The sequence below is a fragment of the Chiloscyllium plagiosum genome, unplaced genomic scaffold (genome assembly GCF_037043375.1).
Source record: "Chiloscyllium plagiosum isolate Xiang-an unplaced genomic scaffold, Cpla_swu_hap1 HiC_scaffold_24, whole genome shotgun sequence".
Taxonomy (NCBI): domain Eukaryota; kingdom Metazoa; phylum Chordata; class Chondrichthyes; order Orectolobiformes; family Hemiscylliidae; genus Chiloscyllium; species Chiloscyllium plagiosum.
Window position 1 is genome coordinate 42,837,193 of NW_028270162.1, and position 17,952 is coordinate 42,855,144.

The following is a 17,952-nucleotide window of genomic DNA, read 5'->3' on the forward strand; positions in this document are numbered from 1 at the left end:
CTAATATAACCAGGAGATTTGGAGGCCGGGTGTCTCTGGAAAAGGAGCACGCGGTGTCCACTGACACCCTGGAGTTGTTCAGGGAGAGGTGGGCGCCTCAGGGAGTGGAGTGCATTATTTCCCCCTCCAACTCTATTTTGATTTAATCCCTGCCCTCCCCTTCACTGTTTGATTACACAGCATTGCCCTTTGATGTGAAGGGCACTGCTTGTCGATGGCCACTCGGGTGTTTTTTTGCTTCCTGGTGGTAGAAATTTGAATAAAGATTCGTGCACCTTGTGTCTCTCACTGTATCTCACACCTGCACAAACACCATGGGTGCTGGGGAAAAATAAGCCCTACCGCAGTTAGGCGGTAGTCTGGGGGGTTAAAAAAAAGAAAAAAAAATATAGCCTAGAGATGCAAGTCTCCTCAGTTCAGGTGACTGTATTTGAGCTGGCTGGCCACAGCTACTGTACTGTTCACAAGTAAATAAAGAGTGACAAGGTGACAGGATACCGGTCTCTGTGCAGTCATTTCAAATGGATTCTAGCATGACGGAGGCCCAACTTAAATGGTGGCTCACCCCCTGACACTGGAGAGAAAGTGCCAACACTGGTAAACACAATGGCCACCAGTAATTGTACTGGACTTTGAGACCCTAGTATTTCATTTAAAATGAAATGGTTGACAATTATTTAATTGGTTTTCCGTAATTAGAGCATGGAAAATTAAATAAGCCAATTTTTTTTAATGGTCTATATCATCATGGGTTGTAAAATCTACTGGGAATATCCTTTTTAAAAACAAATGTGCCTAAAGAAAACCCACTTTATTTTGTCTGAAGTATTGGTAAATTATAAAGAAAGTGATCTCTGCTGCACTGTGAATATTAAGTTTGAATACATTGTTTTGCAGATTTTCTGCTTTTGGCCTTGGCTCTCGAGCCTATCCACATTTCTGTGCTTTTGCTAGAGCTGTTGACACATTACTCGAGGAATTGGGAGGAGAACGGATTATGAGGATGGGAGAGGGGGATGAACTCTGCGGACAAGAGGAATCATTCAGGACTTGGGCTAAGAAAGTTTTTAAGGTTATTGATGTTTAGGAAAATACTTCTGACTTTATAACATTTGCCAGATGCTGTGCGGTGACCAGATTCCTTAGGGATATTTTTTTCTATGTGATCAATTGTGTAAATCAGACAATATCAGATTCCAGTGAAATGAAAATCAGGAGAGATATATAAAGGGCAGTTAAATCAATATAACCCATTTTTCAACTAATCAGTCAAAATCAAAATTAACATTCTTTATTTTTCAGGGACACTCATGAAGCTTTAGTATTATAGCAAAGTATTGCTTGCATTAGTACTGAAGTATGTTATAGCATTAACAGAGCATGCAATAATACAGCAAAATGAATATTCTTATGAGAATATAAAAACGTAGCAGCAGGAAATATAAAAGTATACAGCAGAGTATTGAAAAGCATTAAGAGTGCATAAGAGCATGTGAGGTTTAGTAGACCACTGCTGTCTCAAGAGCAATTGGGGATGGGCAATACTTTTGCCCTAGCCAGCAATGCTCACATCCTGCAACTAACAGAAAGGCAAATATTAAAACAAAAATTTAATACATATTGGAGTTGCTAAAGAAGGCAGTGTTAAAGAATGGGTAGCGTAGCATTCAAGTTCATGTGATAGGAGTGTTCAGCATAGTGGGAACCTTTCCAGAGAATTCTTCAACTCCCTGCTCCCACCAGAGTGTCCCAGTTTTAGCTAGAAATCTACATTGGCAGCAGAAATAAATTGTCAAATGCTATTCACAGTCAAAGAAAGGAAAACAGGAAGGTCAGTTGCCCAGAGGCGCTCATGTACTTCAAAACTCTGTTTATGGAATAATCCTAATGAGACACGATATCAAAACATGTAACAAATAAACGGGATTACAAACATGATTTCACAAAACCAAATGTGATCCCAAAGCAGGGAAGTTATATCTTTCCCTGTCTGAATAAACACATGTAACTTGCATTTATCTTGTGCCAAATAAAAAAAATTGACATCAAGCCACACAACAATGTTATGGATGTTAAAAGTTTGGTGGATTTTATAGACTGCTTAAAATAGAGAAGAGGGAGGTGGGGGGTGGATAGGTTTAGTAAAGAGGAATGAGCAACCTTTACCCTCGAAGACCGGTTAATCAACAGTTTCTTGGGTTACCATGAGCCCAATCAGTTGCGCGTGTTAGTGCGTTAACATATAACTACACTGTTTTTAGGCAGCTTGTGACGTGTTCTGTGTGGGGGATGACGTTAATATTGAAAAAGCGAACAACTCCTTAATAAATAACGATCGCAGCTGGAAGAGAGCAAAATTTCGCCTGACCTGCCAGACTACAGCACCTGACCTTACAGGAGGTATGTGATGCGACAAATACTTTGATGCATGTTTAAGATTTTGTTGATTATTGTCAGTAATTGTTTGCTTTTTTTTCTTTCGCTGAAGCTCTCTACAGCATTCACAAAAAGAAAGTCTATGCTGCAAGATTGTTATCTCGACACAACTTGCAAAACCCAAAATCCAGGTAGAAAACCTCTTTGGTTCATTAATATGACTTTAGGAGTAAGGAAAGCTTGCACTTTATGGCAAAATATTAAGTAATTGTTGCTTTCCTGTTACGCTGAGCTTATGGGAATTTATCTTAGCTACAAAGTCTCCATTGTGAAATGGAAGAGTTGGGCATTTATGTAGTATCTTTCCAGACCTCAGGATTTCTCAAGAGCTTTGCAGCCAATTAAATACTTTTGGAATGTAGTCCTTGTTATAAAGGGGCAGCCAATCTTCTCATAGCAATGTTCCACACCAACAATGAAGAGGATTGAAGGGCAGGGCTGGCACAGTCCATACCATACCTTAAAACACGAGGTCAATTCAGTGAATCTGAATTGTTTACTTGCATGTCAAAGAGAAGAAGCAGCAAATGAAAAGTTCTAAGTGAGCCCACAACCAACTGAACAGATATATGATCTGCAAACCTGCCACATCCAGCTGTGAAAGGTGATGGATGTTGTATGTGAGTCTGAATGTGTTAACAGGCATCAGATACTAATAATCCTTGTCACTGCTGTTAAGGAAAGATATCTCACAGACAGTGCCCAGCTATTAAAAATGAATGTTTCATCTATAATACAATAGGCCATTTTCAGAAAATGTCATTTGCATGGAAAACCCAAGAAATCAAATATCATGCCCACTTAAAGAAGTTAATGAAGATGAACAGTCTACAATAGAAGTAAACCTTAAAGTATTCCAAGGGGAAATAGGTAATCCAGACTTTACATTTTGGCAAACTACTACTTTTGCCAATGGTCAGCTCATGAATTTGTAGAAGGACACCAGGTCAAGTTTCACTATATGATCAGATAATGAACCATAGTCAAGAAAACAATGTCTACAGCTGATGACAATGCACATACATAGTCCAGAAGTGTGATGATGCTATCACTTTAAAAGCTTATTTTGTCCTTTATTTTTAAAGCGATGTTATAACACAGAGGTGCAGAACTGGCTACTTAAAGACAACCTAAGTTAACAACCTAAGTTTTTTTTTAAGTTGGAACATTGGAAACAGCCTGAATAGATGTGGCCAGGTCTCACAGATCCAGATCTCTGGGTTTTGGTTTTTATCAGTAACTCAGCAGCTGTTGGGGGTCTCAAAATAATTGGAAGCTTCCATGAATGTCGCTTGGCTGCTACTCTTTATGAATTTTCTCTTAATGTTTTTTTTCCCTCCTGGATTGGAGAACTACATCTGAGAATTTGTATCTGAATTTGCCTTTTTGCCAAGGGGTGTGTTATGGGATGTTACTATATTAGAACAATTAATTAATAATAGTTACTGTATCTATTATTCAGTTATGTTTTCCAATAGTAAAGTTATTCTAAATTCCTCTTTCTTTTGTTTGTGTTTTAACAATAATGGTTAAATAAGTTGTGTTTTGCTTAATGTCCAGTGGTTTGACCAGTCGCATCACATCTGGAACATGCACTTCACATCTCCTTTTAAAACAAGAAAAAGTTAAGGTCTGTGTTACATTCTTAAAGTATTTTGATGGAGCATCCATAACAAAGGGCATAGCCCATACAGGAATGCCAAATATTAGAAAAAACATATGAACCATATTCAAGCTTGAGTATGCATCTCTTGGCCTCATCTTTTTCAAATAGCAGAAAGTTAAACTAGTTAACATAAAAAAAACTGGGGCAGCCAGTCCAGACCAATTGGTCAATCATGAAATCACAGACTTGTTGTATCACAGAAGGAAGCCAGTCAGCCCATCTTGTTGGAACTGGTTAACCAAATGTGTATTATGCCATTTTCCCATGCCCTTTTGCTTTGATTTTGTTCAAATAATCATCTAAAGCCCTCTTGGATGCTTCAATTGAACATGTAGTAGGAGAAAGTGAGGATTGCAGATGCTGGAGATCAGAGTAAACAGTGTGGCGCTGGGAAAGCACAGCCGGTCAGGCAGCATCCAAGGAGCAGGAGAATAAACGTTTCGAGCATAAGCCCTTCAGGGATGAGGCTTGTGGCCCAAGGGGGCAGAAAGATAAATGGAAGGAGAGGGTGGGGCTGGGGGGAAGGTAGCTGGGAATCCTTCTCATGTAACCGCTCCACCCTCCTCTCCGACCTATCACCTTCACCCCACCTTCACCTACCTATCGCATTCCCAGTTACCTTCCCCACCCCCCCCCCCCAGCCCCACCACTCCTCCCATTTATCTCTCAGCCCCCTTGGGCCACTAGCCTCATTCCTGATAAAGAGTTTATACCCGAAACGTCGATTCTCCTGCTCCTCGGATGTTGCCTGACCAGCTTTGCTTTTACAGCACCAGATTCTTCGACTCAATTAAACATGCCTCAAAAACACTTCAGACAGTGCATTCCAGACTGGAGCAATTTGTTGTGAGAAAGGTTTTGATTACACATTGTATTTACTTTTTTTATAAAGTACTTTAACCTGTGCCCTCTTGTTCTTGATCCTTTTACAAGCAGTTTCTCCTAATTTACTCTGTCCATCCCTCTTATGATTTTGAAAATGTCTATAAAATCACTTACCCTTTCCTCTCCAAGGGGAAAAATACCAACCTCTTCGATCTATCTTCACAGTGAAGTTTTTCATCTGTGGAACCATTCTTGTAAACCTCTTCTGCACACACTCCAATGCATTCAAAACCTTTCCAAAATGTGGCACCCAGAAATGTATATCATGAAGTATAATAAATGACTCCTGCAAGTTCAGCATAAACTCCTTGTTTTTGTACTCAATGCCACTATTAACAAAATCCAGGATACTGCATGCTTTATTAACTTCTCTCTCCACCTACCCTGCCAATTTTAATCATTTATGTATACCCAAGTCCTTCTGCTTCTGCACCCCCTTTAGAATTGCACCCCTATTTTATATTGTCTTCCAAATTCTTCATACCAAAACAAATTGCTTCATGTTTCTCCCCATTGAACTTAATCTGCTACGTATCTGCCCATTTTACCAACTTGTCTATGGAGTTCTACACTGTCCTCCTCATAGTATAAAATGCCTTTAAATTTTGTATCATCTGTAAACTTTGAAATTGTCCCCTACACATAGAGTCATAGAGTCATAGAGGTGTACAGCATGGAAACAGACCCTTTGGTCCAACCCATCCATGCCAACCAGATATCCCAACCCAATCTAGTCCCACCTGCCAGCACCCGGCCTATATCCCTCCAAACCCTTCCTATTCATATACCCACCCAAATGCCTCTTAAATGTTGCAATTGTACCAGCCTCCACCACTTCCTCTGGCAGCTCATTCCATACACGTACCACCCTCTGCGTGAAAACATTGCCCCTTAGGTCTCTTTTATATCTTTCCCCTCTCACCCTAAATCTATGCCCTCTAGTTCTGGACTCCCCGACCCCAGGGAAAAGACTTTGCCTATTTACCCTATCCATGCCCCTCATAATTTTGTAAAACCTCTACAAGGTCACCTCTCCGTCTCCGAGTCTCCAGGGAAAACAGCCCCAGCCTGTTCAGCCTCTCCCTGTAGCTCAAATGCTGGCAACATCCTTGTAAATCTTTTCTGAACACTTTCAAGTTTCACAACATCTTTCCGAAAGGAAGGAGACCAGAATTACACGCAATATTCCAACAGTGGCCTAACCAATGTCCTGTACAGCTGCAACATGACCTCCCAACTCCTGTACTCAATACTCTGACCAATAAAGGAAAGCGTACCAAACGCCTTCTTCACTATCCTATCTACCTGCGACTCCACTTTCAAGGAGCTATGAATCTGCACTCCAAGGTCTCTTTGTTCAGCAACACTCCCTAGGACCTTACCATTAAGTCCTGCTAAGATTTGCTTTCCCAAAATGCAGCACCTTGCATTTATCTGAATTAAACTCCATCTGCCACTTCTCAGCCCATTGGCCCATCTGGTCCAGATCCTGTTGTAATCTGAGGTAACCCTCTTCGCTGTCCACTACACCTCCAATTTTGGTGTCATCTGCAAACTTACAAACTGTATCTCTTATGCTCTGGATCATTTACATGTATCAGCAAATCCTAATACCAATACTTGGGGAACTTCACTAAAAGCTATTCTCCAGCACAAAAAATATCTATTGACAATTACTCGCTATGTCCTATTACTCATCCACTTTTGTATCCCAGTAACAACTGAAGGCACTGGACAGTAAAGGCTAATAACTATGACAACATTCTGCCAGTAGCTTCAATAATGTGCTCCAGAACTGGTGGCACCCCTAACCAAGTGGCTCCCATACAGTTAAAGCACTAGCATCTACCTGGAAACATTGTCCAGGTATGTCTTGTTTCCAAAATCAAGGAAAATCCAATCTGGCCAATAGATCTTATCACTCTATTCTTGTTCAACAACAAAATGATGGAAAGTATAATCAATAGTTCTGTAAAGCAGCACTTCCAGAGCAATACCCTACTCAGGCTCAGTTTGGCTTCCACCAGTTCTACTCAGCTCCTAACCTCATTACAGATTTGGTCCAATCCCAGACAAAAGAACTGGACTGAGGGTGAAGTGTTTCCACCCTGAACAGTGTATAATTGAGTTTTGCATCAAGGAACCCAAACAAAACTTTTGCCAATGGGAATTACAAGGAGAACTCTCCACTGGTTCCATTGCAATGGAAGTTGGTTGAGGCTGTGGGTGGTCATTCATTTGAGTCTGGGACATCTCTTTAGGGGTTCCTCAGGACAGTGTTCTAGGCCTAACCATCTTTAGCTCCTTCTTTCATGAACTTCCTTCCATTGTCAAGTCAGAAGAATAAACATTTGTGATTGGCAATGTTCAGGACTATTTGTGACTTTTCAGAGACTGAAGCAGTCTGTGCCTACATGCAGCAGATCTGGACAACTTTCAGGCTTGATGTGATGAGTAGTAAGCAATATTCACACCACAAAAGTGTCAGGCAATGATCATTTCTAAAAACAAAGGATCTATGTAGGAAAGATGTTGTGAAACTTAAATGGATTTACAAGGATATTGCCAGAGTTAGAGAGTTTGAGCTAGAAGGAGAGGCTGAATAGGTTGGGGCTGTTTTCCCTAGAATGTTGGAGGCTGAGGACGTTATAGAAGTTTATGAAATCATGAGGCACATGGATATTTTGAATAAACAAGATATTTTCCCCAGAGCGGGGGAGTTCAAAACTAGACAGCATAGGTTTAAGGTGAGAAGAGAAAGATTTAAAAGGGATCTAAGGGGCAACTTTTTCAAGCACAAGGTGATGCACGTATGGAATGAGCTGCCAGAGGAGGTGCTGGAGACATGTACAATTACAACATTTAAAAGGTATCTGGATGGGTACAAGAATAGAAAGGGTTTAGAGGGATATGGGCCATGTGCTGGCAAATGGGACTAAATTGATTTAGGACATCTGGTCGGCATGGATGAGTTGGACCAAAGGGTCTGTTTTCACACTGTATAAGTCTATGACTGAATAGATTATAACTTAGAGAAGGGAATATTTTCTGTATTTGAGTATGGTAAAGTGATAGCCTTGGCATAGATGGGACTGTATTATGCCATGTGTTTTAAATCTTCCAAATTGTATTATATGTAACTAGTTTGGTTTATTCTCTATTATCTTTGTTTTATTGCTAAAAGCACATCTGCAGCATTGTGTGCTTCTGTTTCAGTGAAAGACAACCTCAGAAAATCAAAATAAAATGAAATATAATCAATCCAGCCAGGTTTTGGTCTGACTTATCTGACTTGTTCAGCAATGAGCTAGGGTCATGACTAGTGGGTTGGTCAAGTTTTGCATACACTGGATTCAAGAGTGATCTGTGGCTTTCTTTCATAAAATAATTGGTACCTCGTGGTTCTGGACGAGGCTACATTGCATTGAACTTCAGTGCTTTTAGTTTGAAGATGGCTTTGGATATTGCTAAGAGTTTTCTGGAAGTGGAATAAATAACATGGGATTATTTGAAATCTTTAACTTAAGATAAACTGAGAAAATTAGCAGATAAATTAAAGTTAGAAGTAAATCAGGATTTTGTAGGGACGAAAGGTTTCAAGTGATTACCTAACATTTAGATTGGAAGAAAGGAAGCTGAAATTGAGATGTCGGCTGGAATTAGTTGACATTCAATTAGAGATGGAATGATTTAAGTGGGAAGAGAGAGGAAAAAAAGAACAATGGAAATGGACAGAGAATGTTTTAAGACATTGAAATGGAAAGTGGGCATAAATAAAAGGAAATGAATAACAGAAATTGAGAATTAAGTAAAATAACAGAAGGTGGAAATTGAGGAGAGAGAAAAACTGAAACAAAAGCAAAGTAATTAATAGTAAAACAGAAAGAGATGGAATTTTTAAAAAATACTAAACTTCAAAAAGATAAGGATCTTGGACAATATGAGTGGCCAAAGGAAAGCTTCGAATAAAAAAGGAAGAAGATAATAACTTAGAAGTAAATATGATTCCAAAAGGGGATTTAAATTAATTAAAAATTACGAATTCAACATTTAGTGCCTACATTTACAGAGGATGGAATGAAAAGGCCTTTAGCCTCATTTAAGAATGAAGCAGGACAGATGAAGTGGTCAAAACAGGTTTGAATTTTCATAATACAGAGTATTTCAATAGGTACAGTTGTGACTGTGTACACTAATGTGTCAGAAGAACGATCTGAAGAGTATGGTATTGTCACAATGCTTTGGAGTCAAGCCTGAAGCTAATCAATAAAAAATTGGATTACATGAAAGAAACCTAAGCAGACATTTGTAGAATGTGCAAGGGAGCAAGAAATGCAGTGGGATCAGTTGTTAAATCGCTAAAATTAGAGGGAAAAAAAATTAGAATGTAAAGAAGATTAAAAATTGAAAAATTCGGGGGATCCAAGATGGCGGCGACCCAGTAAGACTGAGTCTATAGTGCTCCTCCCAAGACCTGGGCACAGTGGGTCACCTACCCCCTACCAAGCTCACCAAATCATTTATAAATCATTTTTAACAGTTTAGTAACTCAATTAGTTGTGCAATATTATATTTAAGCAACTTTATCCTAAGTTAAAATGACTAAAGGGAAGGGAGCCCGCAGCTCTCAGCAAGCAGGAACCCCTCCCCCACACTCTCCAGCTGCAGCAGAGGCGTCCACAGCCACCCCGGGGGACTTACCTACAGTAGCAAGTCTTGCAGAAATGCTTTCCAAGCTTGACTCGAAGATCGATGCCTTTATCGTCGAATCCAGGAACCGTTGGGAGTCGCTGTCGGCCGCGCTGAAGAAGCACGACCGTGAAATTGAAGAAATTCAACGCCGAGTCGGAGGGCGGAGCTAAAGGCCGCGACCTCGGAGACAACCGCTCAGTCGGCCGTGGATCAGGTCCGGACTCTCGAGCAGCGAGTCCGGACCTTGGAAAATCATATTGACGACCTCGATAATCGAGGTCGTCGAAAAAATATTTGTTTGCTGGGCCTTCCCGAGCAGGAAGAGGAAGGCCAGCTTACAGCATTCCTGGAGCAGTGGCTGCCACAACTTTTAAATCTGCAAGCTGGATCAGGCCGGGTAAGGGTGGAATGGGCCTACCGGGTAGCAATACGCGGGCCCGGCTCGAACCAGCGCCCACGCCCGGTCCTGTTCCGGCTGCAGAGCTACAAGGAGAGGCAGATACTCCTAGAAGCCTCTAGAAATCTCGGAAAAGACCCCCAAGCTATGATCTACAAAGGATCCAAGATCATGCTATTTCAGGACTTTTCCCCGGCTCTGGTTCGAAAGAGGAAGGCATTCGATGAGGCGAAGAAGCGTTTAAGGGACTTAAATGTACAGTACTCCTTACGCTACCCAGCGATGTTACGCTTTAACCATGAAGGATCTGTATATAACTTTGGATCACCAGAAAAAGCTAAGGAATTCTTGGACTCTCTTAGATAAACTGTAGGACATAATGGATGTTGGTCTGCCTTCCCCCCCCCCCGTTTTGGTTTATATCCCCTCCCTTTTTTTTTCTTACCTTATTGCTTAATATTATTATGGGGGGTGGGGAGAGGGATTTGATTTTCTCCCCCCCCCCCCCCCCCCCCGCCTTGGAGTTGTTTTCTGTTATTATTTTATGTATATATGAGAGGTGTATGTATATGTGTGTGTGTATATATATATATATATATATGTATGTGTATGTATATATATGTATATATAAGCTGGGGGGTTTGGTTAATGTTGGTGGGGGGAGGTGGTTACCTTATTCGATTTTACCTCTGTCTTTAGGAGCGGGGTTGTTTTTCCCTTCGTTATTTTGTATTATCATATTTAATTATTATTTGTTGAACTGGTAATTTTATAGTTATATGTTTATATATGGTATTAACATTACCAAATATACCCAGGTGTTGGTAGGGGTGGGGGTGGGGTGCTCACTGTTAACTCTAGCTTTGTATTATATTTGAATTTTCCTCATTTGATTGAGGAGTGCCTAGGTCAAGGGTGGGGCATCGGTTGGGAGAGGATATGAGGGATTTTTGGAGAGGAAGTGATGCCCCCTGGGAACAAGGGGGAAAGTCTCCACTTAGATACGTTTTATATTTTTTTTATTTAGAAATAGTTTTTTACTGTATTGTTGTGGGTGTATTAAAGAGGGTTTATTTTTGTAAATTTTACATGTTCCATGCTCGGGATGTTCTGGATAGGGTTCCCCCTCCCGAGGGGTCTCGGATTGGCCCAGAGGATTATGGTTGATCAATCGGTTAAGTGGTGCACCTGGAATGTCAAGGGGAGTAATTCGCCACTTAAAAGGAAGAAAATATTATCAAATCTTAAGAAGGAAAGAGTTGATATAGCTCTCCTACAGGAGACACACCTGTCAGATAAAGAACACTTGAAATTACAACAGGGCGGATTTGATCAGGCCTTTTATTCTTCTTTTAGCTCAAAAAGCAGGGGAGTTGTTATTCTTGTTCGGAAGAATTTCCCTTTCAAAATCCTAAAGCAGATAAAAGACGAATCTGGACGATATATCTTGATTAAAGCTCTCATAAATGGAGAGGAATATGGGATTTTAAATTTGTACTGCCCCCCGGCACACCCCTTTAAATTTATAACGGAAGCCTTTTCAAAATTGATGGCTTTTGATGCCCGTCATATAATTATAGGGGGAGACTTTAACTGTATTATGGATCCGGAAATAGACAGGATTCCCAAGAGTACTGCAGGAGTATCTCCCAGATCTAGACAATTGATGGATCTGAACAAAGAATTAGGATTAGTAGATGTATGGAGATGTCTTCATCCACAGGGTAGAGATTTTTCTTTCTACTCTAATCCACATAAATGTCACACCAGAATTGATATGTTTTTTGCCCCCTCAATTTTTTTAAATTCCATATCATCCTGTAAAATAGGTAATATAGCAATTTCTGACCACGCTGCTGTATATATGGAAACTAAGGCGAGGAACAGTGGGACATCCCCTCGGCATTGGCGTATGGACCCCTTCTTAATGAAAGATAGTAAATTTGTAAAGTACTTCTCGCAAGAATTTAAAACTTTTTTAGAAATTAATTCAGGTACAGCTAGCAACCCGTCAATGATGTGGGAGACCATCAAAGCTTACACGCGAGGCTTGATCATCTCCTACTCTGCGACCCAGAAGAAATTAAAGGGAGAACAACAGCGTCTGCTTGAAGCCCGCTTAAAAGCGGCTGAAACAGCATACACTGATAGACCCTCTATTATTAAATTGCAAAGGATTACAGCTCTTAGGACAGCTCTAAATACTACACTTACTCAAACGGCTAAGAGGGAAATATTATTTGCAAAGCAAAGGTTATATGAATATGGCGACAAACCGGGTAGATACTTAGCATTTCTTGCAAAGAAAAAAAAGGCCCCTCAGACTATTATGTCTATCAAGGAAAGTACGGGTATTTTGACTCATGATCATAAAAATATTAATGCGACCTTTAGAAAATTCTATTCTGAGTTATATAAATCACAGGATTGTGAAGATAGGACGAAGAGGATGCAGTCATTTTTTAAAAATTTGACTTTTCCAGACCTAACTCCGGAACAAGTATCGGTCCTAAATGCTCCTCTTACACCCCAAGAAATAGTTGATGCAATTAGGCACCTTCAAAATGGTAAGACGCTGGGCCCAGATGGCTTTCAAGCTGAATTCTATAAAGAATTTACAGAAATACTGGTTGGTCCACTTATGGATATGTATAACTATGCATATAGTCAGGGCTGTCTCCCGCCTTCGTTGAAAGAGGCAAATATCTCTCTTATCCTTAAAAAAGGAAAAGACCCAGAAGATTGTACATCATACAGACCAATATCCTTGCTAAATGTAGATTTTAAAATCCTCTCTAAAACGTTAGCACTGAGATTAGAAAGGATACTGCCACATATTATAAAGGAGGATCAGACGGGGTTTATTAAGGGCCGAAGATCATCCAATAATGTTAGAAGGGCTCTGAATATGATTCAAGCTTGTCATCAGGGAAAGATACCAGGAGTAGTGGTTTCATTGGACGCGGAAAAGGCATTTGATAGGGTCGAATGGTCATATTTGTTTTACACATTGGAGAGGTTTGGTGTTGGACAGGTGTTTACCAAATGGATCTCAACATTGTATAGTGATCCCAAAGCAGTTGTGGTTACCAATGGATTAGGCTCGGATAGCTTCAGTGTGGGTAGGGGCTGCCGTCAGGGATGTCCCCTCTCGCCATTGTTATTCACGCTAATAATTGAACCACTAGCAGAAGCTATACGAGCTGATCCTAATATAGTGGCCCCAAGGATTGGTACAGGTAAACATAAAATTACCCTTTATGCAGATGATGTTCTTCTATTCCTCAGTAACCCTTTGACGTCCATACCCCGCTTAATCCAAGTTATTAATACATTTAGTGCATTCTCAGGTTATAAAATTAACTTTTCAAAATCGGAGGCAATGCCAATGGGTGGCCTTGCTGTGATACCCCGCTTAGCGGACAGTTCCCTTTTTCCCTTTCGCTGGTCCCTGGAGGGTTTCTTATATTTAGGCATTTTTATTACCCCAGTATTTGGTCAGTTGTATAAGGCTAATTTTGTGTATTTATTGGAAAGGATAAGGCAGGACCTCCAGCGATGGGGAGACCTGCCAATTTCCTGGTTGGGTAGAATAGCATTAATCAAAATGAATATCCTGCCCCGTCTCCTATATCCTATGAGAATGCTTCCGGTGATGCTGCCGAGGACAGCTTTATGTAAACTATACGGCTGGCTGAGTTCCTTTATCTGGAACCATAGGCGGCCCCTTATTAAGCTGAAGAAGCTACAGCTTCCACAGGCAAGGGGTGGATTGGACTTCCCAGATTTTAGGAAATATCAATTAAGTTCCCTATTAAGTTATATAGCTGATTGGGTCTTGTCTGATCCACAATCAATCTGGTTGGACATCGAGGCTTCTCAAGTAAAATACCCACTTATTAACCTTTTATTCTCAGACAAGAGGAAAATCATTACAGATCACTGTAAAAACCCTATAATACTGAATACAATCAAGGCTTGGAATATAATGCGGCAAAATGAGGGTAATTCACATAAAACATCCCCCTATGCACCGATAGTGGGAGCATGGGGATTCAAACCGGGGTTAACAGATGCCACTTTTAAACTCTGGAGATCCAGGGGTATCTCATGTCTCGGGGATTTATTTAAGGATGGGGTCCTGATGTCTTTCGGACAGCTGCGTCAGAAATTCGGACTACCCAATGGAGACCTCTTTCGATACTTCCAAATTCGAGATTTTATACAGAAGAAGACTACGTTATTAGATAGTCTTTATAAATCCGATAGAGAATGTAGTGTCCTACGACCAGTGTGGGTATCTTCCGTCAGTAATATTTATCATTTGCTACATGATGAAGTATCGGGAGATATGGATAATCTGCTTAAAACATGGGATCAGGATCTGGGACTAGAAATCTCCACAGAAACGTGGAATGATATCTGGGAAAATGCTAGAAGAATTACTATTTGCAACAGAACCCAGGCTATCCAGCTGAAGATACTTCATAGGGCCCATATAGCACCGGTTCGATTGGCAAAATTTAAGGCAGGAGCATCTCCAATGTGTCCTAAATGCAAAATAGAGGTGGGCACTCTTGTACATTGCTTATGGACCTGTCATAAGATCCGTAGATATTGGACTAAAGTAGCAAGCACCCTGACAGAAATTTTAGGAACGGAAATAAAAGTGGACCCCGTATCTCTCCTCTTGGGCTTTTCGAACTTTCCCTCCCTGGACACGTACGGGAAGAGACTATTTTCTATTCTTTCTTTCTGTGCAAGGAAAAATATTTTGATGAACTGGGTGGCGGAGGGCCCCCCTGGACTTTCAAATTGGCACAGACTAATTATGGAATGTATTCCCCTTGACTTCCTTACAAATATGGTGCACCGAAAGACCGAATTATTTTATAAAATATGGCAGCCCTTTTTGAATTACATAAATACAGATATTTCGGCTATCCTAACAAGGGCTTTTATTTAATTGAGACTACAGACCTGGCTGGTCCGCGGCCCCTCGGGGGAGGAATCCCGCACGAATACGGGTTTTATCATATCTGATGTTAACACATCCCGAGCATGTAAGAGACTTAAATATACACCCTGGTTAGTTGTAGGTTAGATTAGTAGATAGTTGAGTTTTGTTTGTTTGTGTTTTTTTTTTTCGTTTTTTTTGTTTTTTATTTTCTATTTTTGTCAAATTATGGTTATTGTATATTTGAGCTAATTGTATATCAATGTTTATATCTGAGAGTTTTGTTTATTTTTGTAAACTTGTAAAAATGTTAAATTTCTAATAAAAATATCTATATAAAAAAAAATTGAAAAATTCAGAAATAGAATTCTTACAAACTTAAAAACATATTTAGATGAGCGTCGATGAGCATGTTGGAAAAGCACAGCAGGTCAGGCAGCATCCGAGGAGGAGGAGATGAGCCTCAAGTATTAAAGATCAGAGCAGCAGTAGTTCTGGCAGATACTTATGGTATCTAGCACAGACAATTACAGATACAAACATGGTCATATGGAAATCCACTAGGAAATTGGAGGAATAGAAAATCTGGAGTTGGAGGTTGTAATAGATTTAGAGAACAAACAGAAGGATACCAGTGTAATACAGGAGAAAGGTTAGACATAAAATACTATTAAGAAATTAACATTGTTCTCCATTGATCAGAGACCAGTTGCAATATCATAGAATCCTCACATGTAGAGGCAGAGCATTTGGTCCATTGAGTCCACACCGACCCTCCAAAACAGCATCCTGCCACAGACCCACCCCCTTACCCTATCCCTGCATTCCCCATTCTAATTCACCTAGCCTGCAAAATTTCTATGGCCAATCTACCTAACCTGCACATCTTTGGACTGTGGGAGGAAGCCACAGCACCCAGAGAAAATTCGCACAGACATGGTGAGAATATGCAACCTCCATGCAGACAGTCACCCGAGGGTGGAATTGAACCTGGATACCTGGTGTTATAAAGTAGCAGTGCTAACCACTGAGCCACCATGCCGATCCAGTAGTCAGAAGGACTAAGATACCATCAGAAGAGGAGGCATCAGGAAAGGATCTCACTATTAAAATTGTAGCATTAGCATAATGAGAACATGCCTCCCTAAAATATACTGAGAAGGGAGAGATGGCTCAGTACAGACATGATCAGAAATGTTTTGGAAATCATGGCATTTTGATAATTTTAGCATTCCACTGCAAAGATACCGTCCTGTGTAGAATTCAAACTTAAATTATACCAATTTAATTTCTGATGAATGATCTTACCTCAGCTAAGGTAATGATAGAGAACCTTTGTGTTCATCACTCTTTCTAAACTGGGTGAAAGTGACCAGCAACTGTTCCAGCTCTCTTTGTAGTTCAATACTTTTGTTGGATATTAGGGTTCCATCAACAATGGCTAAGGTCAGGACTGGCTGAGTGTTGATGCCCTTCATGTCTGAATAGCTTGCTGATAGACTAGGTTGGAGAACTTGGTGACTGGTGCCCACAGAGTCTTCTCCCAGTGAAGTGTCATCAGTGGAGGGAAAAGGATAATAAAAGTAAAAATAAGTATTTAAAGGGAAAAAGGCATGAGGATGGCCTGGTGCCCTTAAGCTCGAGAAAGAAATTTATTTTTTCATCTGTCTGTAGAAACTAAATAACTAGCTTAAGATGCAAAATAAAACACTTGTGAGAGCACCAGTTACTCAACAGTTCATAAAGTTGCTGAAATTGAATCAGTTGTGCATTAGTGTGATTGCAGATAACTACAATGTACTTACGCAATATGTAATGGATGTTTCTTAATTCCAACTAACAAGCTGTTGCTGTAATTAAGCTGTTGTGATCTCCTAATCAACCACCATAAATTTACAGTTACCAGAAAAGCCCCTGCAGAAATTCTACTTTACCTTATTTAAAATGCTGTGTGCCTTTGATTATATTCTCTGATCTATATTACAAATGAGTACAAATAAATTAGAAAACGACCAGTTGAAATTGAGCATTTTACCATTACCTAGGATTGAATAGTTGCTATCATCAAACAGGAATTTTCATCTGAATAGACAAGAAGTTCTAACCTTGATAACAATATGTTAAATTCAATACTTGTAGTAAGGGCTCTACCAGCTGATGTCTAAAATCAAATAGTATACTCAGAAATAATTTATTTTACTTAATTATGGTGGTAAAATAATACACATTTATCACTATCATTTTCCAGTTGAACTGTTACTCTTCAAAAGAATTGAGGAGAGAAAGTTTAATTTATTTTTCACTTAACACATAACCTGTGCTAAATTCTTCAATTGCAGCTCTGTTACATTTTTCCTACATTGTACTATAATGACAGACCTTGCTTTGAATTAGAGGCAAATTACTGCAGGTACTGGAATCTGTACTGAAAACAAAAAATGCTGTAGATCACAGCCAGTCAGGCAGCATCCATGGAGAGAAAGCAAGCTAATGTTTCGAATGTAGGTGACTCTTCATCAGAGCTGAAGTGAACTGTGAGTTGGTTTGGTTATTTGGCTGAGCAGGTTACATTTTGCACAGTCCAAGGTGATACAGAGACAAATGGACCAGTGGATCTCAGTCTTGATTCAAATACTGTGCTGAAAGAGATTATCTCAGCTGAGGCTCCAGTTCAGTGATTTTATGGTGATGGAACCAGGAGCAACCTATCATAATTCTAGTTCCTGGTCAATATGTACAGAGAGACGCCGGTTGGAAAGTACGTATAGATAGTTATCAGTCAGAGCAGAACTGAACTTTATTCTGTTGGCCTTCATAGTCAAGTAGCCCAAAGATAATCACCACCTCTGGATGACCAGCAACTGTTCCAGCGCTCTTTGTAGTTCAATACTTTTGTTGGATATTAGGGTTCCATCAACA

General features: G+C 40.1%; 1 protein-coding gene across 1 annotated transcript in view; it reads left to right on the forward strand.

Annotated features, from left to right (window-relative positions):
* nos1 (nitric oxide synthase 1 (neuronal)) overlaps window positions 1–17,952 on the forward strand; it is a 93,452-nt gene that overhangs the window by 59,718 nt on the left and 15,782 nt on the right. Inside the window, exons 18-20 of the mRNA XM_088000111.1 lie at window positions 898–1,072; window positions 2,262–2,400; window positions 2,489–2,567. Coding sequence (XP_087856237.1) covers window positions 898–1,072; window positions 2,262–2,400; window positions 2,489–2,567 — 393 coding nt within the window. The remainder of the gene's footprint in view (window positions 1–897; window positions 1,073–2,261; window positions 2,401–2,488; window positions 2,568–17,952) is intronic.